The 26,772-nt window shown below is 43.5% G+C and overlaps 1 protein-coding gene across 1 annotated transcript in view; it reads right to left on the reverse strand.

The window, feature by feature from the left end:
* Nucleotides 1-26,772, reverse strand: part of ccdc141 (coiled-coil domain containing 141) — a 36,501-nt gene that overhangs the window by 7,613 nt on the left and 2,116 nt on the right. Inside the window, exons 2-21 of the mRNA XM_050048844.1 lie at nt 25,220-25,633; nt 23,078-23,200; nt 22,095-22,325; nt 19,949-20,045; nt 18,928-19,064; nt 18,553-18,711; nt 15,663-16,798; nt 15,438-15,567; nt 15,178-15,297; nt 13,974-14,306; nt 13,131-13,328; nt 12,861-13,028; nt 11,422-11,544; nt 10,849-11,061; nt 10,598-10,735; nt 10,283-10,432; nt 2,088-2,228; nt 784-972; nt 516-699; nt 109-221 (exon numbers count right to left, since the gene is read on the reverse strand). Coding sequence (XP_049904801.1) covers nt 109-221; nt 516-699; nt 784-972; nt 2,088-2,228; nt 10,283-10,432; nt 10,598-10,735; nt 10,849-11,061; nt 11,422-11,544; nt 12,861-13,028; nt 13,131-13,328; nt 13,974-14,306; nt 15,178-15,297; nt 15,438-15,567; nt 15,663-16,798; nt 18,553-18,711; nt 18,928-19,064; nt 19,949-20,045; nt 22,095-22,325; nt 23,078-23,200; nt 25,220-25,375 — 4,239 coding nt within the window. The 5' untranslated portion in view covers nt 25,376-25,633. The remainder of the gene's footprint in view (nt 1-108; nt 222-515; nt 700-783; nt 973-2,087; nt 2,229-10,282; nt 10,433-10,597; nt 10,736-10,848; nt 11,062-11,421; nt 11,545-12,860; nt 13,029-13,130; nt 13,329-13,973; nt 14,307-15,177; nt 15,298-15,437; nt 15,568-15,662; nt 16,799-18,552; nt 18,712-18,927; nt 19,065-19,948; nt 20,046-22,094; nt 22,326-23,077; nt 23,201-25,219; nt 25,634-26,772) is intronic.

Raw genomic sequence — 26,772 nt, forward strand, 5'->3', positions numbered from 1 at the left:
TCCTGTCTGCTTCTCCAAACTGGAAGGTATGCTGACTGACATCAACTGTAGGTAAAGTGATCTGAATTACTCCCAAATATAAAATGAGTGTGTACAGTGTTCAGTTACCTTCAGTTTGGCCTCCAGTTTCATCAGTCCGTCACTCAGCTCTCTGATGGACTCCACCATCTCTGAGTGTTTACCGACCGTCTTCTCTATGTACCTCCGCCCTTCCTCCACCCCTATAACACACACAGTTTTGATAAAAGATTCAATAGCACGGTTACTAAATTGACCAAACCAATCTAAATACTGATTGTATGAACTACACTCTAACGCTGAACACTTTAATAGTGTTAATTAACGTCCAGCTGAAGTGTACACAGTGGGAACATGACAGACGTGTTGATGGATGAGTTCATCTGACAGGAATCAGGAGGTACATCTGCTAAAAACAGTGTAGTAACAACTCGATCACACAGCTTCCAGGTTTATCTGCCATTTCAGAATAAAAGCATCTCTTCCTTTGTCCTCACCGTGCAGCCTGACAGCCAGCTCAGTGATCTGACTGATCCTCTCCTCCTGCTGAGGAACCGTTGGCCACACGAACTTCTCAAACTGTCGGTAGAGAACAGAGACGGCCTCTGTGCTGCGACACTCTGAGGAAAACTTCCCGACGCGAGCGATGGTCGCACTGGCATCCTCACACCAGAACTGATACTGTAGATATAAACAACATGTTAACAACATGCAGCTCATAATTACAAACAAAAACAGCTGCTCAACAAATAATGATTGAATCACCTCCTCCATTGCCTGTTGCAGCCTGCAGGTCATCTCCAGTGTTTTTTGGTGTTCGCTGACACTTCGCTCAAACTCTCCCATCTGTCTCTGCAGTTCGTTGATGGTGTCCTCCGCCTCCCTGGCCACACCCCCATCCTTGACCTCTGACCCCAGCCGGGCTGTCACTCCCTGCAGACGTTTCCTGAGCGCCTGCAGAGTCAGGAAGAGTTGCATGTAAGTTCTTCATGTCATTTATTACATGAAAGTCACATGTAAGGTCACAGAGTCAGATATTTTGTCGCCCATCAGAAGATGGGTACACTGTGGTCATAAAGGGATGGACACACTCAGCAACAATACTGAGGTAGGCTGTGGTGTTTAAACCATGCTCAGCTGGTACTAAGAAAATCTCCCCCACACCATTACACCACCAGCAGCAGCCTGAAGCGTTGATACAAGGCAGGATGGATCCATGCTTCCATCTGAATGTGGTTTTTCCAATCTTCTATTGTCCAGTTTTGGTGAGAAAACCCGTGTGAATTGTAGCCTCAGTTTCCTGTTGTTAGCTGACAGGAGTGGCACCTGGTGTGGTCTTCTGCTGCTGTAGCCCATCTGCTTCAAGGTTGGACAAGGTGTTGTTGCTTCAGAGATGGTCTTCTGCACACCTTGGTTGGAACCAGTGCTTATTTGACTTCCTGTTGCCTTTCTATCATCTTGAACCAGTCTGGCCATTCTCCTCTGACCTCTGGCATCAACAAGGCATTTTGGCTCACTGGATATTTTCTCTTTTTGGGACCATCCTCTGTAAACCCTAGAGATGGTTGTGCTGAAAATCCCAGTAAATACTCAGACCAGCCCGTCTGGCACCAACAACCATGCCACGTTCAGAGTCACTTCAATCACCTTTCTTCCTCATTCTGATGCTCGGTTTGAACTTCGGCAGGTCGTCTTCACCATGTCTACATGCCTAAATATTGAGTTGCTGCCATGTGATTGGCTGATTAGCTATTTGCGTTAACGAGCAGTTGAACAGGCACAACCCAAGAAAGTGGCAGGTAAAATGTATGTTGTTTGGCACCATAACAATTGATAAACAGTGCATCTTCTCCTGCATCATAGAAATCTTTAAATCTGATTCTGAAGACTTCATTACACAAAATGTTACATGAAATTTGGGGATTTGAAAGTTTTTTTCTTTTGTCATTTTGCTTTTATTGGATGGATAATAGCAGCGAGTTACACAGGAAACAGACAAAGAGAGAGGAGTATGGAATAAAACGCTGGGATGTGGTATGCACCTTAACCAGCGATCCCCCAAACCTCACCTGCAGCTTCTCCTCGTACAGCTCTACCTGCTGCAGCTGGTTCCTGACGGCCTTCATGTTCCTCATCCTGTCGTTTCTCTTCAGGTAGTTAAACCTCAGGTTGCTGAAACGCTTCTTCAGCTCCTTAAAGGAGTCACGAAGCTGAAAATTAAACATGAGAATATCCATCAGGTTGACAAAAGGAATTTAAATTTAAATTTAATTTAAATGGCTAGTTAGGTAGACAGATCTGTTGTGCAGCAAGCAAATATTTTAGGTCCCGATCACACAGAAAGCGTTTTGCAGGTTGCAAAACATGAAGCGCCGCATTGCTTTTTTAAAAAATTGAACGCCACGAGTGAAAAAACGTCTGCTGCGCCTTTTTATTGTTGCCAGGCAACCACCCAGTCACCTCCTTACCCTAACCTTGCCGTGTAATCATTAATTAATTAGTTAGTATCTAGTTCCTGACATGTTGAGGCAGAGGGTGCTGTCTGTAGCTCTGGTTGAGGGTGAGAGGCTGTCAGCAGATAAACAGAGATCTGTGTGGGTACATGAGACCCTAAAAAAGAGGCTGGATCATGGGGAGTACCACCAGTTGGTCCAGGAGCTTCTCCTGCATGATGGACGTTTACAGGCATATTTTAGGATGACTCTAGGGCAGTTTGACAACCTGCTGTCTATCGTCAAGCCGTATAGCTCTGAGTATCCAGCAACCTCTACCACCAGTTTCTCCTCCATTGTTTACCAACTGTAAACTTGCTGTCGTGACGCCACAGAAGGCCGGCCTCTCAAATCATCTGATTGGATAATGGGAAAAACAACGAGGAAAAAAGAGATGACGTGGGCGCTTTTCCACTTCAAGTTGAAGTTTTTTCAGCTGGAGGCGTTCAGAGCACTGGCAAAAACGGCAGTCATTCAGAGTGCAGAAACGTAAGGCACGTCACAACACAAAAACAGTGAGCAAAAAGCTTAATTCACAATAAAAAAATTACAAAAAGGCGCCTCCAGCTGCTAAAACACTTTCTGTGTGATCAGGGCCTTACTGTGTTGAGTCGTTGGATTCTTTATGTGTGTATAGTACTGTCAGGTGGTTGGCCTGAAATATATCATTGAAAAATATCAGATAGATTGCCATTTTGTACACACGGTCATGTTCCCAAGAGGATGAATCTTACTGACTTTGGTGATCCCCTGAATTCTCCTCTAGTGTCATCATGAAGATAACATTTTTTGTTTTGAGGCAAATGTCTCAACATCTGTCGGATGGATTATGATGAAATGTGGTTTACTGTTCATATTCCCTTAGGATGAACTTTAATAACTTGTGATCCTCTGACACTTCATCTAGTGCCATCATGAGGTCAACATTTCCTGCAAAAAAGACATTCACATCGAAATTAAAAACATAAAACGTCAACCTCATGGTGGTGCTAGTTGAGAAGCTACTATGGTACATCATCTGGGAACCAGAGTCGTTAACATATTTCACTGAAAGCCAAAATATTAACCTGCTGGTGGCGCTAGAGCTAAAGTGACAGAATCCCAAACAGTAGGATTCATCCTCTGGGGAACATGAATGTTCAGTTTCATGACAATTCATCCAAAAGGTTTGAGACATTTTGCTAAAAACTGAAATGTGAAACTCATGGTGGCACTAGAGATGAATTCAGGGGATTGCAGAATTCAGTAATAATCATCTTCTGGGGATCATGAATGTCTGTAAAAAAAAAAAAAGTATGGCAATCCGCCAGATTGTCGATGTGTTATTTGAAACACTGCTACCATTACAACAATGCTGCTACCATGGCTAAAATAGTTTTTCACATTACATTTTGTTGTATACAGCCTTTATCTTCTGTCAGAGATGTTGTATATGGACTCTGCTCAGCTTGGTGTTGATGTAACTGTAAGTCGATGGAGCTTTGATGAGATTATTTTTAGAGCAGGAGGGTTTAAATCCAGAGAGACATTTCTGCCTCTAACAGGAGGAACAGCGGTGTCAGATGGCTGATCTTTCAGCTGAGGACAGCTGAGAGAGACTGAAGCAGTCAGAGACACTGCAGTCTATTGGTCAAACAGATGAAGACATTGAAATCAGAGGCTGAGGAGGTTGGACTGTTTTTCTAACATCGAGGTGGAGTAAGGTTCAAAAGTCGTCTGGGGAAACCCTGGATTGAGCAACTGTGAGGAGCACTGAAATAACAAAGGTTACATGGAAGGTAACCCAAAAACTACCAGGAGGAAGATCCAATGAGTTTACCATGATGAGAACCATGAGGTACTTCAGAGATTACCATTAAGTACTACAAAGTAACAAAGTACCCCAGACTATCAGGAAGTTTCATTTCTTACACTTATACAATTACATTAAAGAACCACAAACTGTCCTAGTACCATAAATAACTACTAAGGACCCCAGAAGAGCATGAAGTACCCCAAAAGAGTACTATAAAGTACTGTAAAATACTCCAAAGTATCATTAAGTATCTCAGAAGAACATAAAGCACACTGACCTAACCCAAAGGACCAAGAGACTCCAAAAGAGATAACCATACAGCACCAAGAACAAAGTATCATAAAGTACCTATTAAAGTATCCCAGAAGATGAAACGGGGCAATGAACTACACCTAAGGACCATGAAGAACTCCAAAGAGATTACAGAAGAGTACGAGAAAGTATCACAAAGTAATATGAAGTATACCAGAGAATCATTAAGTAAACCAGAAGGTCATAAAAAAAAAAAGCATTACCTCAAAGGACAACAAACTGTCCCAAAGTACAATGAAGTAACTATTAAGGACCCCAGGAGATCATGAAGTACATTGAACTACCCCAAAGGACCAAGGGACCCCAAAAAAGATTATCATACAGTACCAAGAAGTACTACAAAGCCATGAAGTACGCCAGTAGACCATGTATACCCAAAAGTACTGCAAACTGCAACAGTGTACCATGAACTACCTACAAAAGTATCCCAGACTACCATACAGGGCAATGGACTACATCTAAGGACCATCATGTACCCCATAGAGATTTATTGCAAAGTACAAAAAAATGCCACAAACTATCATGAAGTATCCTGATGTATTATGAAGTACACCAGAATATGATGACCCCTCCCCCCCAAATGATTATGTAAATACCCCAAAAGTACTGTAAAATATCTCAGAAAACAATAAAGTACATAAGCGATAGCCACACACTATATACTGTATAGATAGATATGCCAGTAGACCATGATTACCCAAAAGTACAATAAACTACCAAAGAATAACATGAAGTACCAGTAAAAGTATCCCTCCCTCCGTCCTTAGGACCCTCGCAGCGGATAAGTAACACAAGGAGATAACCATTAAGTAACTAACCCAAGGAGGCCACAAAGTACCCATTGGTACCCTGTAATATCCAAGAGATAATTACGATGTACCATTAAGTACTCCAAAGTACCCCAGCTTATCCTGAACTACCAGGACGATTACCATGAAATACTGTAAAATGATATGATGAGAGTACCCTGTAGTATCACAGATAGTCATAAAATGAAGACCCATAGAATACCCTCCCTGCTGTACCCACGGTGAACTCTTGGTACACAAATCTAATTCAGATATCTTTCAGAGTTCAGCTGGCGGACTCTGTGATGAAGTGATCCTCTGATGATTGTTAATGACAACCAGAAACACTCTAAATGTCTGCAGTTAGAATAACCAACCCACCAAGAAACAAAAATAGAACCAGTCCTCAACAACAAGTTTGTTTTTAATAACACCTCATCCAAACACAGATGGGTGTAGATCCCCTTCAGGTGATTCAGCGATGTGCACACAAACAAGTCACTTCTTCTCTTTACCCCCGAGGTCACCCTTCATCCCTCTGACTGAGTGTTCATGGTGGAGTTAGTTGTGGTGTCCCATTACAGAACTTCTCATCTTCACTTTGTGAACAGTTAAGCCCTCCTGCTGGAAATGGTTCCCCGCTGATACTGTCACACTTTGAGAAAGGTTCAAGAAAAACAGTCTTGGTGTGGTGGTAGTATGCACTTTCAGTCAACAGCCGTAAGTGCATACTACCATCACACCAAGTCTTCAGAGGCGCTCAGTCGTTGCCATAGGTGCTACCAATCTTGAGCTCTTGATGCTGTAACTGATCTGAGTGTTTTACTGAATGTTTCTCATCATGAATCACATTAGCAATCTTTTTGAAACAAGAGAACTCACTACATGACCTGGTGAATTCAGTGGTGGGTAATCCATAATGAAATGGCCTAGTGGAGCTTTAAATGTAGCTCGACTTAACTGTGCATGTAAACGTACTGAGTGAGTCTGAAGTCCAGCTGCTCCTGCAGGTTTCACTGTGCTCCTGATACGCAGCACCAGGTGCATGATGGGAAATACCCAGTGGCTGACTCGGCCTGTATTTCTGATCTGACCCCCACCCCCTTGCCCATGCCTTTAGCAGCTGCTGCTCAGTGACACAGCAGATTGAACCAGCAGCACCAGTAAAGTTTTTACATTCTATGATTTAATTTTACTCGAGCCAGAAAATAATTTCAGCATCATGTGAAGTCAGTCAACACAAACACAGACCAGAGACAAACTACGACAGCCTGTGAGCTAACAGCTAGCATGATAGCCAACCTGGAACATGCTCCTGTAACCAGTCCGTCACATAAGTTATCTAAACTAGCTGACGAGCTTGCTAAATAAGTCACAGGCAGAGTGTGTTTAACCCACGGACATATTTGTACCACTGAGTCTTATTGCTGTGTGAAGAGTCAGTCCATTTATCATTTCTGGAGCAGTTCATCCTCCAACAGGATGTTAAACACAAAGCTAACAGGCTACGATAGTTTGGACTCAGCATTTAATCAGTGAATTTGGCATTTCACCAAACTTGAATGTGACACTAAAAATTTGCCTTGAGGAAATGTTCAGTATTAGCTCCACTGACAGACAATTCACTCCACCTCTCTCTGACCCGACATTTCACCAATGGTACCATAAAGGCGTACAATTAATACTAGACCTAGGGGCCATACACATGGCACATTTTTTTTGCGCCCCAAAATTCATTGGGATCATCATCAGCTGTCTTTCCCACCTTCTGTAAATACCAGTCCGTGATAAATATGATGAAGAATTTGATCATTTTAGTGCAGGGCTACCCAGAGCTTTACATCTCTCCCACAGACAATAAGCCTGCACTCAAACAGCTCCTGGAAGAAGGTCAGCTCTGCACTCAGGATTTCAGGTAAATAGGCTATGATACAGTGTTTCTTGAGGTTGCTTAGTAACCACAGATGCAACCTGACACCACACTCTTGAAAGCTGGCACACAAAAGACACAAGAGTAGAGCCCAGCACCCGACCTTGCGTTTTCCAGGCGGTTAAAGGCGTGGCATGTGTATGTGTGTACAGCCCCTTATTCACTGACAAAATCTTCTACAAAATCAGGAAAAAACACTGATTTTTTTTGTTAAAAGATCATTTCCATCCTCTCCCAGTGAGCCATCTGATTCTACAATGGATGCATAGTTTTCGTCTAATCCTTCAACCAAAAGAGCCATACCCAAAATTGAAGGCCCACTAACACAAACAGATTGTACGACCACACTGGACCACAGAGAGGTCCAGTAGGATGACCTAGGGGTGGAAATTAACGTACTTCCGTGGAGAAAGGCCACAGAACACGTCCAGTCCTCTTCTGTACTGGACATGGATTGCTGCAATTCAAAATATTACACACATTCACACCTATGGACAATTTAGAGTCACCAATTCACCTGCATGTCTTTGGACTGTGGGAGGAAACCGGAGCACCCGGAGAAAACCCACACTGACATGGAGAGAACATGCAAACTCTGCACAGAAGGGTTCCCCTACCTCTTGCTGTGAGGTGACAATGTTAATCACTGCACCACCATGCCGCCAGGATTATTAATCACTGGACTAAAATATTTCAAACTCTGTCTGAGGTTTTACAGAAATCTCCTGAACCCACCCAGTTGTTTGGAGTGAAAGCAGTTACAACAGAGATGTCAAATATCCAATATAACATGGTACGCCGTGTGATATTGCTGGCACATCGACTGATTTTGTTAAAATAGAAACAGAACATGTTAAATCTTCTGAGTAATTAACTTCATCTAATTTGTTTTCACAGAGAGAAGTTGGGGGTTGTCCATTCACTTCAATGCAGTTTATTTGAAGCAGCACCTGGTGGACATTAGAGGAACTGCAGCTGAACATGTTTCAATCATGGATGTGTAAAGAGACCTGGTTATAGCGTTGGGGGGCGGGGCCCTGATCATTACTATGAAACTTGCTCTGCGGTGCATGAAGCATAAAAATGTTTAGCTGCCGCATATAAAATTACCTGGATGATTCGCACTACTTGTGTTGGCCCAACAAATTCTGATAGTGAAACAATTGATTTTGGGGTTTTGGTGCTCAAAAAAATGTATCCACTGGTTCACAGACGTCTCTTTCCCCGTGCAAGTCTACGGGAAAAAGTCTTTCTGTGCCCAACGGCATTATGTGTCGGACCTGGCAGTTCAATTTCACTGTTTGGCCACTATAAAAATTGGCTTCAAAGCCCCGCACATTTCCTGAGGGCCTGCGTTCAATCCAGAAATATGAGGGAACTTTTTTTGTTCCCTAACTGACCACAGCTCTGCTTCTCCTACAAACTGCTGTAAGACAGAGACCCATCAGGTCCAGTTTCTGATACAGAGACTCCCTCAGTGAGCTGAGAGACTTTATGGACTGCATTAAAATCTAAAAGTGTCCTGCTGACTTCAGTTATATTTAGACTCTGATTAAACTGAGCCAGTGGCTGCTTTACAGTGGAGACGTCCATGTGGAGGCTGGTGGAAAAGTTCCCTTAGAAAAGTATTAAATGGTTTGAATTTCAGGTGTTTCTTCAGATAAATTGATTAAAATTAGCTATGAAGGACTGATTTAACTCCAAAATATGAAATATATCAGTTTAACTTCGAGTTTACAAAAACCTACAGTTTAAGTGAAACTTATTTATAGTCTGAAACTTTAGAGGTTTAAACAATCCAGTAACTCTTTTCATGATATTTTTCCTGTTAGTTTCCTGTAAAGAAATACCATATTTTGATACACTTCAAAGTTTTCAGTTATAAATAACTTTAGAATATAAATAAGTTTTTCCTTTGAGGAAATTTCTGTTTTTCCTTCAGTCTTTACAGGAAATAGCAGATTAATTAATTTGGGAATAACAGAGCAGTAAAATAAAACATAAGTTGGTTCTCTAACTGATCTGATTCTGATACAGATGAAGTCCTGCTGCTGGTTCAGTCAGACAAACAGACAGGAGGCAGCAGCTCCCTCTGCTGGACAAACTAGTGAACAACATCATTCTACACTGGCTTGAAGACTGTAACCACTGCATTAATCTCTTCAAGGCTCAACTATTGCAACTCTCTGTGCCTGGGTGTCGGCCAGTCGTCTTTGTCTCACCTGCAGCTGGTGCACAACGCTGCAGTGAGACTCATTGGTGCCAGAAAAAGAGACAGCATTACACCAGTGCTAGCATCCCTGCACTGGCCACCTCTCAAATACAGGACTGATTTTAAGGTTATTTTATTTGTTTTTAAAGCCGTACATTGGCAGGCACCCCAGTATATTGCTGAACCTCTCTGCCCCTACTCCAACTCCCAACCTCTGAGATCCTCATAACATTGTCTTTTAACTGTCCCACGATTTAGACTGGTGGGTAAGGGAGATCATGCCTTTGCAGTAGCTGCTCCAAAACTCTGGAATAGCCTCCCGCTGTCAATCAAATGATAATATTTTAGTATTTCATAATCTTTTTTANAACCTGGAACCCACAAGGGAAAAGAAAGCCAGGAAGACCAAGAAAGAGCTGGAAAAGGTCTGTCGAGGCAGAACTCAAGGACACAAGAACATCCTGGAAGGAAGCAGAGAAGATCGCCCAACACCGAACTAGCTGGAGGAAGTTCATGAATGACCTATGCTCTCCAAAGAGCAAAAGGGTTTAACTCAAGACATGTTATATTGTTATATATCTGTGTGTCATTCCGTTAATTTGTGCAGCACTTTGGTCGACTGCGGTGGGTTTCAAATGTGCTATATCCTGAGTCAGGTGTTACCTGCCCAGGTACCAAACCTGACTCCAGGTGAAAGGAGTCTTTTTCAGGAGCACCTGTGACCTGTGACCTCACCTGGGCGATGTCATCGTTGAGGAGGCGGGTCAGCAGCTGTCTGCGGAGCTTCTCTTCACGTTGAGCTGCTTCGTTCAGCCACGAGACACGAAGTGAGTCCAGAGAGTGAAGACGATTCTCCAGCTGCTCCACTCTGAAACCTGTCCAACCCTGACACAGGTACACACAGTACTCACCACCTGTACTCAAGTACTCGTACAGTACCCAAGTATTCTCATCTGCATGTGGTTTGAGTTCTGGATCCAACACACTGATTAAATCTGAATCTGTATGAAATACCTCTAAATTGTGGCAGTACTTGAGTAAAGTACTCACAGAGTGTTTGAGGGCGGAGCAGATGTCTGTCTTCAGTGTTGACGCCGTTTTATACAGACTCTGGATCTGGTGACTCTGCTCGGCCTCACTGGATCCAGTAGAACCAGTTAAAGGCTCTGACAGGAGCAGCGCCTCCAGCTGGACACACACACAACACACACTCCAATTAGCTGGTTGGAGGTTTACAGATTTTATCTCTGACCATGGGGAGCCAATAAAACTTTGTAAAATAAGCTCCGCCCTCTTCTGACCTGTCTGGCTGTGAGGTGGAAGCGTTCGCTGAGCATCAGGATCGACTCGCTCTCGTTGATCTTGTTCTTCACTCTCTCCTGAAGCTCCAGCAGCTCTGACAGTTCCTCCTGCTTCACTGCTCCTCCCTTCAGCTCCTCCACCTCCAGCCTGTCCTGGACTCCTCTCACAGTCTCCCAGTTCTTCACCAAGAACTCCACCTCAGTGTCCAGCTGCTACAGAGAGGAAGAGACAGAGTCTATGCTGTAACACCGAAGGTCAAGTCCTCCCTGTGGTCCGAACTTTATCCAAAGTTTCACCTACAAGTCGTCCACGGACTTCAGTGAGACCCAGTGGTCCCAAAGAGTCCTACAAGGTCAAAAGTCCCTGTTGTTCGGAACGATATCTACCAGTAACCATCGCCCAACAATCACAGCTGTCCTAGGAGGTCTATTGGTGATGGACCACAAGGACTCCTGGGACAGCTGTGATTACACTGCCATCTGTCCCTGCAGTCCAAAGGTACCCAAAGTCCAAACTGTTCAAAGGTCCCAGTGGTTTCAAAAGTCCCAGGAGAGTAAAATCAGAGGACTCACAGTAAAATGTGGTTTGGCCTGAGCAAAGCGCTGCAGCAGTCTGGAGGTCTGCAGGTCTGAACCCAGATCCATCAGAGTGCACGAGTCCAACATCTCAGAGACACTCGTCAAGTCCTGCACAGTCTGAAAACACAGTAGTAATGAGTACCCTGTGGTGTAATAGTGAGTACCCTTTGGTGTAGTAGTAGTGAGTACCCTGTGGTGTAATAGTGAGTACACTTTGGTGTAGTAGTAGTGAGTACCTTGTGGTGTAGTAGTGAGTACCCTTTGGTGTAGTAATGAGTACCCTTTGGTGTAGTAGTAGTGAGTACCTTGTGGTGTAGTAGTGAGTACCCTGTGGTGTAGTAGTGAGTACCTTGTGGTGTAGTAGTGAGTACCCTGTGGTGTAGTAGTAGTGAGTAACCTGTGGTGTAATAGTGAGTACCCTTTGGTGTAGTAGTAGTGAGTACCCTGTGGTGTAGTATTGAGTACCCTGTGGTGTAGTAGTGAGTACCTTGTGGTGTAGTAGTGAGTACCTTGTGGTGTAGTAGTGAGTACCCTGTGGTGTAGTAGTGAGTGTCCTGCGGTGTAGTAGTGAGTACCCTGTGTTGTGGTAGTGAGTACCCTGTGTTGTGGTAGTGAGTAGCCTGTGGTGTAGTAGTGAGTAGCCTGTGGTGTAGTAGTGAGTACCCTGTGGTGCAGTAGTGAGTAGCCTGTGGTGTAGTAGTGAGTGTCATGTGGTGTAGTAGTGAGTACCCTGTGTTGTGGTAGTGAGTACCCTGTGGTGTAGTGGTGAGTACCCTGTGGTGTAGTAGTGAGTGTCCTGTGGTGTAGTAGTGAGTACCCTGTGTTGTGGTAGTGAGTAGCCTGTGGTGTAGTAGTGAGTACCCTGTGGTGTAGTAGTGAGTACCCTGTGTTGTGGTAGTGAGTATCTTGTGGTGTAGTAGTGAGTAGCCTGTGGTGTAGTAGTGAGTACCCTGTGGTGTAGTAGTGAGTACCCTGTGTTGTGGTAGTGAGTACCTTGTGGTGTAGTAGTGAGTAGCCTGTGGTGTAGTAGTGAGTAGCCTGTGGTGTAGTAGTGAGTACCCTGTGTTGTGGTAGTGAGTATCTTCTGGTGTAGTAGTGAGTAGCCTGTGGTGTAGTAGTGAGTACCCTGTGTTGTAGTAGTGAGTACCATGTGGTGTAGTAGTGAGTACCCAGTGGTGCAGTAGTGAGTACCCTGTGGTGTAGTAGTGAGTACCCTGTGTTGTGGTAGTGAGTATCTTGTGGTGTAATAGTGAGTAGCCTGTGGTGTAGTAGTGAGTACCCTGTGTTGTAGTAGTGAGTATCTTGTGGTGTAGTAGTGAGTAGCCTGTGGTGTAGTAGTGAGTACCCTGTGTTGTAGTAGTGAGTACCATGTGGTGTAGTAGTGAGTACCCAGTGGTGTAGTAGTGAGTACCCTGTGGTGCAGTAGTGAGTACCTTGTGTAGTCTCTCTGTGTACTTCCTGTAGTTCTCCTGCTGCTCTTGGATCTGCATTTCCCGCTGACTCCGCAGCTCGTTCACTTCCTGTTTGGTTCTGCTGAGTCGCTCCAGCGTCTGCTGCACCGCCAACACCACAGACTGCAGGTTCAACGTTGATCCACATACCTGACACACACATAAAAATATCACTCTAAATTCTTCGTCATGGTTCGCAGGATGTCACATTTAAATCGTCCCCTTTGTTTGGATTCACGACAGTCTGGTTACCATGGTAACAGTATGGAGGAAGTTGTTTCCCAGGTCCTGACAGGTGAGAAGCCTCTGTTGCATTTCCTGCCAGCAGCTGTCAACCTGCTTCTTCTTCTTCTTCACTGATGACCTGGAGCCACCACCTTCCTCCTCCTCCTCTGGTCTCCTTCTGTATAGCTCCCCCAGGTCCCCCAGTTCTCCCAATTCCTCCTCCACCTGGAAGAAAGGAGCACCATCAGCTGACAGCCCAGTTAGCTTCACCTGGTGACTGACCATATTTCTCTGCCAGCGCCCCCCAGAGGCTGCACTCTACATTACAGCTCACACAGAACAAACAGCAGCACACATTCTGAAGTACTTTTACTGTGGATACTTGTGGTACATATATCTGTTGATCCTTCTGTACTTTTAGTAACATTTTAATGCAGAACTCTCAGAACTGATCTACGCTTCATCACAATTTGCATCACTAAATATCAATTTAAGTATTTTTATACAGTTAATTTCATGCATCAGAAAGAGGAGCTGCTCCCACCCAAGTAGATCTGATACATGATACATTTCATTAACATTGGGTTGTTAACTAAAGTAGAATATACTGTGAACTGTTTTCACTTTAGCTTTTTATAAACTAAGGCTTTTCAAGCTGACATATTCAGTCTGATTCAGTGGTTTAATTTTGTTTGAAATAACCCAGCAGTGACATAATAAATAACCCTATTATCCATAGGTATTCATTACAGGACCCAGTGATGTTTAGTGTGTAAGGAAGTGGATAAAAGAGCTACAGAGACATCAGGTCGTCTCAGATGGACACAGACCCAGTGGACTGTCTTCATGGACACCAGAGGACAATCTGACCTGCTGGGCTGTCCTGAGGAAAGAGACGTAGGGTTGCAGCAGTTGCAGGTTTGAGTCGATCTTCATCTTCAGACTCTGCAGCTCCTTCAGGACCTGATCCACTCGACCAGTGAGTTCAGGACTCAGTGAGGTCGTCAGGTCTGCAGCAGGAGGAGCAGAGCTGGTTCTGGTCTGTCCTCCTGCACAGCGTCTCTTCAGCTGCTCTGTCAGAGCCCTCAGAGGGGACAGCTGTCTACTGGGATCAGGGGGAGGCTGCGGACTGGTTCTACTGGCGTGCTGAGCTCTGATCTGATCCAGGATCTGCTTCATGTTCTCTACGTCGAGGCCTGTGGACTGGAGACAAACACAGAACCAACGTTCAGGCGAAAAAATGGATTTACCCCAAACTGATCCAGGATCTGAGAGTGGGTTCAGTTTCAGGTTTGATTTTGATTATTAACTTTATTTTAACAACATCTAATGACTGTTTTTATAAGTGACAGATTTCAAATCACTTCACAGACATGACTGTTATATAATGTGACAATGGATCCAAAACGTGGCTAATGGGTGGGACTGTTTTTTTTTTTTTTTTTCAAAGCTCCAGTGTTTTATAAGGGATTAAATTTAAAATAAAAACTACAATTATCACCCCGTGGTTGTTAATAATAACTTTGTATGGTCATCTGTTGATGAGCTGCAGCCTGATGCGTACAGTGTGTGCTGGGGCGGCACTTGACGCATGTCACATGATGCGCTGTCCTGCGGCAGCGCTGGTGTGTTTTCAGCTTATGAATCCTTGAGTTATGGTCAAAAACATATTTTGTGAAGTGGCATTGACCTTTGACCTTCAACCACAAAATTCTATTCAGTTTATTCCTCTGTCCAAATGGACGTTGGTGTCAAATTTAAAGAAATTCTCTCAAGGTGTTTTTATGATATCGCATTCACAAGAATGAAACAAGGCCACAGTAATTTTGATCTTCAAAATCTAATCAGTTCATCCTTGAGCTCTGTGAACGTTTGTGCCAAATTTGAAGAAATTCCCTCAAGCTGTTCTTGAGATATCACGTTCACAAGCATGGGAGGGAAGTACATATGGACAGACAACCCGAAAACAAAATGCCTCTGGCCACGGCCATCGTCGGTGTGGAGGCATAATAAATAGTGTGTGCATGTATGTAAGTGTGTGTGTGTGTGTGTGTGTGTGTGTGTGTGTGTATACCTCAGCTTGTGTCTGCAGCTGTAGATGTGTGTTCAGAGTGTCTTCGGCCTCAGAGAGCTTCTGTCCGGCTTCACAGCTGTTAGACAACACACTGCTGCCCTGCTGCACACAGGTACACACCTGCAACAAACACACGCACACACACACACACACACACACACACACACACACACACACACACACACACACACACGCACACACTAAAGTACCTCTATCTCAAACAGCAACATGAAGCTGCTGTAAAGAAGAAAAAACCAAACCTTGTCGATGAGGCGTTCACATGACGACAGCAGCTGGAGCCTCTGATTGGTCAGGAGGGTTTGGTGGGCGTGGCTTTCTTCACTTGGAGTCTCTTTTCCCAGCATGCTCTGCAGCTCTGCCACCTGTTCACTGCACCACAGAAGAAGAAAATCATGCAGATTTCATGTTTTACAAATGTTAGAAATCTGAACAGATCACAGCTCCGTCACACAGATTCATCTGACCTGGATCCAGACTCTGAGGCTGATCTAGGTCTTGGCTGCAGGTCTTTGGTCTCCTCTGGTTTAGAATCTGACTTGAGGTCAGTTCTGGCACGAGCCATCAGGTTTAATGTGAATCCAGACTGCAGGTTTTTGATCAGGTCTGGTTTAGATCCAGGCTTCATCTCTGATCCAAGTTGAAGGTCTCTGGTTTCATCTGGTTTAGAATCTGACTCAAGGTCTGACCTGGATCCTGGCTGCAGGTTGGACTTTAATCCTGACTCTTCTGATCTGGATCCAGACTGTGAAGCTGATCCAGATCCAGGCTGTAGGTCTTTGGTCTCTTCTGATCTGGATTTAAGCCGCAGCTCTGATTTGGATTCAGGCTTCAGATTTGATGTCAGTCCTGGCATCTGGTCTGAACTAGATCCGGGCTGCAGGTCTTTGGTCTCCTCTGGTTTAGAATCTGACTTGAGGTCAGATCTAGAATGAGCCATCAGGTTTAATGTGAATCCAGACTGCAGGTTTTTGATCAGGTCTGGTTTAGATCCAGAATTTGATTTGAGCTGAAGGTCTTCGGTCTCGTCTGATTTAGATTCTGACTTGAGGTCTGACCTGGATCCTGGCTGCAGGTTGGACTTTAATCCTGACTCCTCTGATCTGGATCCAGACTGTGAGGCTGATCCAGTTCTAGGCTGCAGGTCTTGGGTATTCTCTGATCTGGATTCTGGCTTCAGATATGATCTCAGTCCTGGCGTCTGGTCTGAACTAGATCCGGGCTGCAGGTTTCGACTCTCCTCTGATTTAGAATCTGACTTGGGGTCAGATCTAGAACGAGCCATCAGGTTTAATGTGAATCCAGACTGCAGGTTTTTAAACAGGTCTGATTTAGATCCAGGCTTCAACTCTGATCTGGGTTGCAGGTCTTTGGTGTCCTCTGATCTGGATTCTGGCTTCAGATATGAGTTCAGTCCTGGTGTCTGGTCTGAACTGGCTCCAGGGTTAAGGTCTCCAGTGTAATCTGATTTCGATTCTGACTTGAGGTCTGACCTGGATCCTGGTTGCAGGTCTGTGGTTCCTGTTGCTGTTGTTGAATCTGACCTCAGGTCTGTGCTCTGCAGGTCCTGGTCCAGGATCTCATGAATTGTGAGACTCCAGTCCTGCAGTGGAGACAGAGGGATGTGTCAGTATAAATACTGCACGTCTGACTCTTCTTCATGAACTTCCTGTTAATGTTAAACACTATTGTTGTACAGTGAAAGATCAGCACTGACTGTTGAAATAATTGACGTAGCTACCATGACGTCACCCACTGATTTGTGGACTCCCGTTTTTAAAGCCCCGATTTCGTCACCATCTTGTTTTCTATGAGCCAGGAGTGACCATATTTGGGCAAAAGGGCAATGATAGACATCACTACATGAACATGACCTGGTGAATTTATCTATGGGTAACCTGGACAAAGTCTGGTGGAGTTTCTGGAGAATGTAGTGGTTTTGTGGACTTGATGAAAAAATCTAACAGTCTTGACAGACCGTCACCAGTGCACAACAGTAAAGTCTGCAGGTCCACGGAAGTCCAAATGTTTGGATTCCCCCTTTAGCCGTGTCTTGATTCAGGTTCCACCTCTGCTAAAGAGCGTGGTCTAAGTCAAGGTTTACACCATAGACTGTATAAAATAACTGACGTAGCTATCATGACTTCACCCACTGGTTTGTGGACTCCTGTTTCTTAGCCTTCAGTTCGGCATTTAGACTGTCGCCATGTTGTTTTTTTGGAGCCAGAAGTGACCATATTTGGGTGAGAGGGTGGAGCTGTAGAGGAGCAAGGGGTGGATCTGACTCATGGACTGTAGCAGGACCTTGCAGACAGTCTGTCACTCAAAGAGGCCCCGCCCTTAATTATGTGTAACTTTAAGCCTTAAAGCAGCTGTGCGGAACTTTCCATTTTCATTGATTATAGCGCCCCCTTTTGGTCGAAGCAGTATGACACCCACAGCCTGGTGTCGTAAAATTCCGAATGCTGGCTTCATTCGTAAAATCTCGACTGCAACCGGCAATTACCGCATGCATTTGTTTTGGAGAGTGAGAGGAAAATCATAAATGTTCTGGTGTAGCTCTGAATTTCTTATAAACTGAGGACAACTGCCTGCTGTATATTTGTGTTCATGGTCACAGTCACATCATCAAACAGCAGAGCTATATAAAAGGTTCAGCCCCTGTACAATTGCCTGTAAATACGTATGTTAACATTGTCCAAAGTCAAGTCAACGCAGACCTCCTGTTTATTTTAGTAAAGTCAAAAACATTTCCCTCAGCAGAAACAGAGCTTTGATTTTATTTCATTTTACAGACAAGAAACAGTACATTGTGAAGCCTTGACACATTAGCATTTTAAGTTTTGTGTGTGGACGTCAGAGGAACTGCAGGTTTTGGATCGCTGCTTGGAAATCAGACAAATCAACTCTTAAATTAAGGTCTGCATGTTTAACGTGATGTTCTAATGTCAGAATGAAACACTGTGTAATATCTGAGGGTTATTTTCTAAATGGGAGGTCATGTGAGAGCGAAGACTGAGACTGCAGACAGGACTGATATTTATAACTGAACTCTAGATGGACGCTGACAGATCAGACTGATGACTCTCACTGCTGCCACTTCAATCACTCTGCTGTCACATCCGTAATTCTCTCATACATTACTACACTGTATTTCACATGGAATATATATATACATCTATATCAATGTCTATCTACCTATAGATGGACATAGATATGAATAGATATAGATGTATGTATGGTGCTGTGGGACTAATAAAGGTTTATCTCATATCTTATTAAAATAAAGATGTATAAATTAAATCAGTGTGTGATGATGAGGCTCTGAGTCTGCTCTCTGCTGTGTTTGTCTCTTACTTCAGACTCAGCCTCTGTGGTCTCTTCTTCCTTCTTGATGTTGTTCTCCACCTGTTGGAGCTGCAGCCTGAAGGCCTGGTCAGCCCTCCTCCTCCGATCCTGCAGCGTCTCCACCAGCTCCTCCACCCTCAGCACCACCCCTCTGCTGCACCGGGAGCTCTGGAGAGAGGACGCAGCATCAGCATCAACCTACATGTTCAACAAAGAGTGAGTCCAGAGTGTCTCTGTCCTCTCTGGTGCACCTGTAGCCACGCCCCACAGCGATGTCACAGCAGTGAATACATGAAGACTAAAGCTGCAAAGTCAATACAAATACCACATTTTTTCAGTAAATCTGTTCTACAGTTGTCAGATGTGCAGCTGAAACACTTTCACCTCCTCCTCCTCCTCTTCCTCCTGGTCCTGCAGTACTCCTCCTCTCCTCTGGAGGGCCTCGGTCCTCTGTAGCTGTCTCAGTTTCTGCAGCAGGACGCTGCTGCTGCTTAAAACCTGCAGAGATTTTCCCAGAAGATCTGAAATCAAAACACAAAGACATCAACGATCAGAGAGATTTTATTTCATGTTGCAGTGATTCATAACACAACTCTGTCAGACACAACCAGCAACCTGCAACAAACCAGTTTAAACCAGTTTAATCATCATTTATTCCACTGAAAACCAGTTTATCCAGGATTTATAACAGTTTCTTCAAAGTTTATACATCATTTAATGTAATTTAAACCAGATTCTCTAAAGTTAAACCAGTTTATACATAATTTAAAACAATTTTTACCCATTTAAATTAGTTTATATCATTAATTTAGTGTGGTTTAAACCAGTTAAATCAAAGGTTAACCCAGTTTATGCATCCTTGACAACCATTTTACTGGTTTAAACCAGTATATATATCAATTAAAACCATTTTTACCCATTTAAACTTGTTTATATCATTAATTTAATGTGGTGTAAACAATTTTATACATCATTTAAAACCATTGTTACCAGTTCAAATCACTTTATGTATAATTTAAAACTGTTTTTCCCCCATTTAAACTAGTTTATAACATTAATTTAATGTGGTCTTAACGAGTGTAAACCAGTTTATCTAAAGTGTAAACCAGTCTGAATGGGTTTAAATCAGTTTTCTATGGATTAAACCAGTGTACTATAGTTTTACACCAGTATAAAACCTGTTTAAATAGTTTTTAACCTCCTGTAACTCAACCTACAACAAACCAGTTAACATGCAGTTTATACTGGCGTGAGTTATTTTAAAATATCTGTATCTGCATTCAGGAGGGTTCAGACCAGTCATTCATGCCTTCAGGCAGTTTAAGGCAATAAATTAAATTTGTGCTGCAGCTGTGTTTAATTCTATAAATACTGCTGATACTAAAATTAATATTATCACTGGTACCTTTCCTCATGGAGTCATATCTGAGCTGCACCTCAGTCAGTGTGACGTTGTCCGATCTGATCTGTAGATCCTCAAATCTGTCCACACTGACGGCAAACTGCAGACAGACAGACAGATACAGGTGTTAACAGACAGATAGATGTTAGTGTCAGGTGTGTTTAAAGTCGAGCATGAAGGTAAAACTGAGATGCAGTCTGTTTGGACTGGAAGCATTCATCAAGCTGACGTCCCAGATTAATGCTGTTAAAGCAGATTTTGAAACTTCCAGTATCATCAGGTTGTACTGGTTCATATGGTGATGAAGGTTTTTATTGTAGTTGGAAATATTACATTGTAATATTATGAAGGATCTCACCTGGACAGGTGTGGTTTTGCAGGATATAGGGGGAGCATGTATAAATAAGAATGTGTATGGACCTAACATGGCGCCTTGTGGCACACCACAAATAAAATCATTACTAAAATTAAGTAGAAAACAAAGTGTTGATGATGTTCTGTGGGCAGTTTGGGATTTTAACCACTGAAGATCTGAACTAGAGACACCAGACAACTTCTCAAGACAATGAACTGAAGTGATGAGATGATGCGACGGCGAGTGATACCAGAATGTAGAAACCACCACATCCAGGAGATCGCTAGTGACAACATATTCTCACTCCGACCTCGTCACATATTGAGTAAGTATTTAACACGCTAAAATGTTGACCTGATGATGGCGCTAGATTGAAAGTCAGAGAATCATTAAAGTTATTACAGTTCATCCTGTGGGGATCACGAACGATGGACCGCATTTCATCAAAGTTCATCCAAAAGACGTTGAAATGTTTCGGTCAGAATCACAAAACTCAACCTCTTAGTGTTGCTCGAGCAAAAGTCAGAGGATCACTGAAGTCAGAGGGATTCATCCTCTGGGGAACATGAATGTCTAAACAATAATTTAATGGAAATTCCATTCAAAAGCTCTTTCATCTGTTATAATCTGGACCAAAGTGGTGGATCAGTGACTGACACACTTGGCATTATCATCCAAAGAGCTGCTAGCACGACTAAACCTGATGTTTGTTCAGAGAGGATGAAAATAGAATCTCATTGTTGGACTGTTTGGGCGAAGGCTGCAGCAGGTGAGCGTCCTCAGACAGCAGGTGCTGCTAATAAAATGGCAGCCCTCCAATGAGCACGGCTCACAGCGGCACACCACAGATCCGGCAAATCCACAGCACAGCCTGAGGAATGTGAGGCTGAAACAAACGTCCTTCACGGAGACACGAGACGGGGATAAATCATGTCCTCAGAGGACGGACCGCGTCCTTTTACTGTCGACAGGGAGGAGGTCAAAGGTCACAAACAGCTTCACAGTAGATGAACATGTGAGAGTCGTATTACTTCAACACAGAATGCATGTTCAGGGTTCAACACAGGACAGTAAATACTCTCCTTCATATTTAAAGGACAAAAACACAGATAACCAGGTCGTCTCAGAGACTTAAGTTAAATCAGGAAGTGTGAACCAGTGTTCTCCTGTTCCTCCTCACAGCGCTTCATTTTTAGGTGTGAAACTTTGTGAAAATGTTTTTTAAAAATGAGTAAGGTCCAAATAATAATGCTAATTTGATGGGATTTTAAAATCCCTTCCTAACCAGGAAATCAGCTGTGGAGGGCTGACACTGCCAAAATAAAAAAATATATAAATAAATGATTCAATTAATAAATTAAAATGTCATTAAATGTACCCAAAATATTACAAATAAATGTAGGCATGAATACATTGATAAATTGATTGATAAAATGTGACATAAATTAACACTCTATGTAAATGTGCTCCTTTTTGTATTTATATTTATTAACTTAATAAACTTTCCCCTTTAATTATTTATTCATTTTCAGTTTACACGTTTGTATCTATTTATTTATTTCTGTATTCATTTACTGGTTTATTATTTGCCCTTTGAATTTTCCCTGCTAATTTCCCCAAACATATTTATTTTTGTATTATTATTTTTATTTATACATTTTTAATTTACTTATGTTTGTATTTATTTATTGGCTTATCAATTTCTGACATTTCAATACATTTATTTTATTTTATATTAATCCTGTGACCAGCTCAGTGTACTGAATCCTTGTGGAGGTCATTCTTCAATGGTACCTCCAGAGCTCGGCGGTAAAACTCTGCAGCCAGCGTCAGGACTTCCTGTCGTCTCTGTAGCAGACAGAGGAGCAGAGACCATCCCTCATTCAGAGACACCTCCATGGCCTCATGCACTTCCTCCTTGTTCTTGTTCGTGTTCATTGTCTCTTCACTCTTCATCCTCGTCCTCTTCCTCTGCTCATTCTGTTGGTTCCTCTCCACCACAGAAAGAACTTCCGCCTCGTGTTTCTGAAACAACAGATGGTAAAAAAAGGGTTCATACAGAATGAATCTCTTCACAGTCCTGACACCAATAAAATGAACAAGTTCACTCATTAGCATAGCCAACCTGGTATTACAAACATTACAGGTTATTCTACAAAAACATGACAATAACTCACTTGTTAAAAAGTTAATATTATTTGCTGTGTATTTAAGAGAGAACCGGCCGCCGGCAATTTGACCAGCTGAGTTGCAGGTGACACCATCAGCCGGCTTGAGATGAGCTCTTCTGCAACATTCTAAAATGGTTTTGTCTCATCGTGAATCTTTGATCGGAACTCGGCTTCACATGTCAATCCAAACAGGCCTGATACATTTTAACAAGTACTTCTGGTGCCGACGAGTGACGCTGGCATCGTTTATTCCTCTAGTCGATGTGGCTCAGAGGTAGAGCAGGTCGTCCATGAACTAGAAGGTCCGCTGTTCAATCCCTGGCTCCTGGTTGAAGTATCCTTGGCCAAGATACTGAACCCCAGATTGTTCCTGATGGCTGTTCCATCAGTGTGTGAGAGCGTGTAAGTGGTTACTGAGCCACAGGTGGCACCATGTACGGTAGCCTCGGCCACCAGTGTGGCCACTCAAAGCACTTTGAGTGGTCGGAAGACTAGAAAGGTGCTGTACGAGTGCAGTCCATTTACTGTTTAAGTGTGAAACGTACAATGCAAATGTTTTCTTCTGGTGACCGGGCTGGGTGTGTTTGTGTGTGTGTGTGTTTGTACCTTGAGTTTCTCCATCAGGTGCTGCTGTTCCTGGATCAGGGTCTGATTCTCTTCCTGGTTTGATCCGATCTCACAGAGACCAGGATGGACCTGGACCAGCTGGAGGTGGACCAGAAACCCACTCTGAACACACACACACACACACACACACACACACACACACACACACACACACACACACACACACACACACACACACANACACACACACCACACACACACACACACACACACACACACACACACACACACACAGTCAGTATTAAAAACAGTCTGTTCTGTCACTGAGTGATGAAAAAGTACCTCTAAACTGTACTCCAGTACAGTACTTGAGTATTGTTGTACTTAGTTACTTTCCACCAGCTGTAACGATAACTACTGATGAAGTTGGTTAGACTCAGTTCACCAGTTTGTTGTTACATTAAACTGTTGATAAAGTTTTATTCATAATATTTTGTCATGTTGTCTGCAGCAGGTCGGACGGAGCTGCATGTGTGTCTGTGCACGTGTGTGTTTGAGTGTGTGTTTGAGTGTGTGTTGCATTCCTCAGGATGATACAGTATCTCTGGCATGTCGACCAAAAAAGACACAACGTGACGCATGACCACACAAACACACACACACACACACACACACACACACACACACAAACACACACACGCACTAAATCACATACACAAACACACATAACCTCACACACTCACACACACTTCAAAAACAATGGTAATAACCCTACTTTCCGGCATACACACATATTTCAAAAACACACACACCATCAAAACAGTGAGAGACATCAGCTGTTATACACACACACACACACACACACACACACACACACACACACACAGCTCAGTCCCCTTCAAGCAGTATCAGTAAATAGTTTGTTCTATAACAGGAAACAGCACATGTGACTGGAAAACTCGTATCTCCCGAAGCCTCCAGAGAAACTTCAAAGTCTCAGAACTCGTTCAGGTCGAGTGTCAGTGTCTCTAAACTCAGTAAATTTAAGGTAAGTATTCTGATTTTTATCAACATTAAGTCAAAGCTAGCTGTCTATAAGCCCCCACGTGCCAGTATGCTCTCTGTCGGCAGATGGTGTCCTGGGGGATCTCCTCCCAGACCTGGATCAGGGCATCAGTGAGCTCCTGGACAGTCTGTGGTGGTACTTGGCAGCATCTGATGCACCGATACATAACGTCCAATAGGTGCTCAGTTGGATTTAGATCAGAGGAAAGAGAGGGCCAGTCAGTGGCATCAATGCCTTCATCATACAGTAACTGCCTACACACTCTGAACACACCAGGTCCTGCACCAGGAGGAACCCAGGGCCCACTGCACCAGGAGGAACCCAGGGCCCACTGCATCAGGAGGAACCCAGGGCCCACTGCACCAGGAGGTGATCCTTGTGTGACCCTCCAAGGATCTGCCTCCCCAGACCATCACTGACCCACCACCAAACCGGTCATGCTGGATGATGTCACGGACAGCATAACATTCACCACGGCGTCTCCATACTTTTTCACACCTGTCACATGTGCACAGTGTGAACCTGAAACACACCACCAGTCTGCTGGAGGTCATTTTGTAGGGCTCTGGCAGTGCTCCTCCTGTTCCTCCTCACACAAAGGAGCAGATGCTGCTCCTGCTGCTGGGTTGATGCCCTTCTGCAGCCCTGTCCAGCTCTCCACGTGTAACTACCGGTCTCCTTAGGTCTTCTCTTTAAGGTTTCCACGCTCTTGAGACTGTGCTGGGAGACACAGCAAACCTTCACAAATGGATGTGCCATCCTGGAGGAGCTGGACTACCTGTGCAACCTGATTGGGCTGCAGGTACCGCCTCATGCTACCAGTAGTGACAAGGACACTAGCAGGAGACCAGACTAGAGAAGAATCAGTCAGGAAGGATAAGGAGAGAGCAGCTGTCTGTGGACACCACATGTAAAACCATTCCCTTTTTGGGTGTTGCTTTTGCCTCTCCATTGCACCTGTTGTCACTTTGATTTGCACCAAAGCAGCTGAAACTGATTCACAATCACTTGTGCTTCATAAATGGACACATTGATATCCCTTACGTTTGACTGACTTCCTGTTAGACTGTGACCTTTAAGTGTTCCCTTGTGTGTTAACCTACTGTCAGACGTACCTTGAGGACAGAGATGACCAGCAGTGATTGGCCGGCCTGAATGGCGATGGTGCTCAGAGTAGTGAAAGAGCGAGACACCTTCATGTTCCCTCCTTCTTCTCTTCTTCCTGCCTCCTGCTGTCCTCCACATGTCTCCTCAGTCTCTCCGGTCGTCATGAACAAAGATTAAATCCAGAATCCTGTCAGATTTGAAGAATCCAAGTGTTTGTCGTCTCACTTCAAATTAAAGTGATTTTCTCTGGACAGAACATGAACGAGTTCTCTCATCGTTCTGACGGCTTTGCTCTTCTTCTTTATCTCCTCTCCTCCTTCTGTTGAAGCTTCACAGTGAACATGTAACGTTCCCCAAACTGACACTGAACCAGCCGGAGTCACTCTGGATCATCAGCTGCTGGACTTTGGCAGTCGGGTCTCCTGCAGAACATAGAGAACATGAATTTAGTTCCACAAACAGAACTGTTCAGAATCAGCTGTTATACTGATGTTCTTCTTCTGTGGTAACAAAGATAAAAACAGTACCATTCAGACACCAGGTTCAGATCAACACTGTACCTGCTCAGACTCTGAGTCAGAGTGTGATGGCGACTGTTTCATCGCTACATGACACGTGTGATCTGCTCTGTGGTGATTCTGCGTCTGACGCTGGTCTCAGGTCTGTTTGCTCAGCCGGTGTATGAAATGCTAACGTTAGCTAACATTAGCTCAGCAGCTAAAGTGCCGACGGGGATCTCCAACAGATTTAGATGATATCTGATCTCTTTACAGCAGTTTGGCCTCACATGGAAACCACACAGCAGCGCTCACTAAATATAAAGACACATTCAGAGCTAATGACCGGATCGATCAATAAATAACTTTATCAAGGTCATTATCGATGAACGGTAACAACAGCAGGGCTGCAGCCGACAATTTAGTGTTATTATAGATGAATCTGCTTGTTCACTGTACAAAACATATACAAATGTACAAAAAACACAGCTATACACAGAATAAATACAAAAATAAATAAAATTAAAGATAAAATAACAAATAAAATAGAGAAAATACAATTTTATTTATTTTTTTATTACAAATATATTTTTGTTTTAATTGAAGTGCTGAAAAAATTGTTTGTTTTTTAAATTGATCTCAGCCTGTGAACCTTTTTAGTGGCTGTCCTGTTTTGGTGTGAGGGCGTCTCCTCTGCTGTCCTTTCCTGCTGTGTAACTTCCCAGAGTCCGAGGTGACGTCTTCAGATGGTGTTCACTTCATCATCAGGTATGACAAAGAAAAGCTTCAGGGGCCAGTTTCACAAAACACCTTAACTTAAGATTTTCTTTAAAGTCCTAGTTAAGGTTTCCTCATGATACAGTCAGTTGCACAAACACCCTTCGGTCCTCTCTTTAAGGTTTCCTGAAAACGGTTACTTAAGTATTTAAGGTTTCTCCTTCTCTTGGTCTTATACTTAAGGAATCCCTTGACCTTTGCACAAAAGACCTTAGCAACCAAAGCAGGGTAAAAGGTACCTCTGACTCTGTCTGAACTTCAACATGACTGAGTTTATGGTGATAAAT

Source organism: Epinephelus moara, chromosome 7, assembly GCF_006386435.1.
Source record: "Epinephelus moara isolate mb chromosome 7, YSFRI_EMoa_1.0, whole genome shotgun sequence".
NCBI classification, from domain to species: Eukaryota; Metazoa; Chordata; class Actinopteri; order Perciformes; family Serranidae; genus Epinephelus; species Epinephelus moara.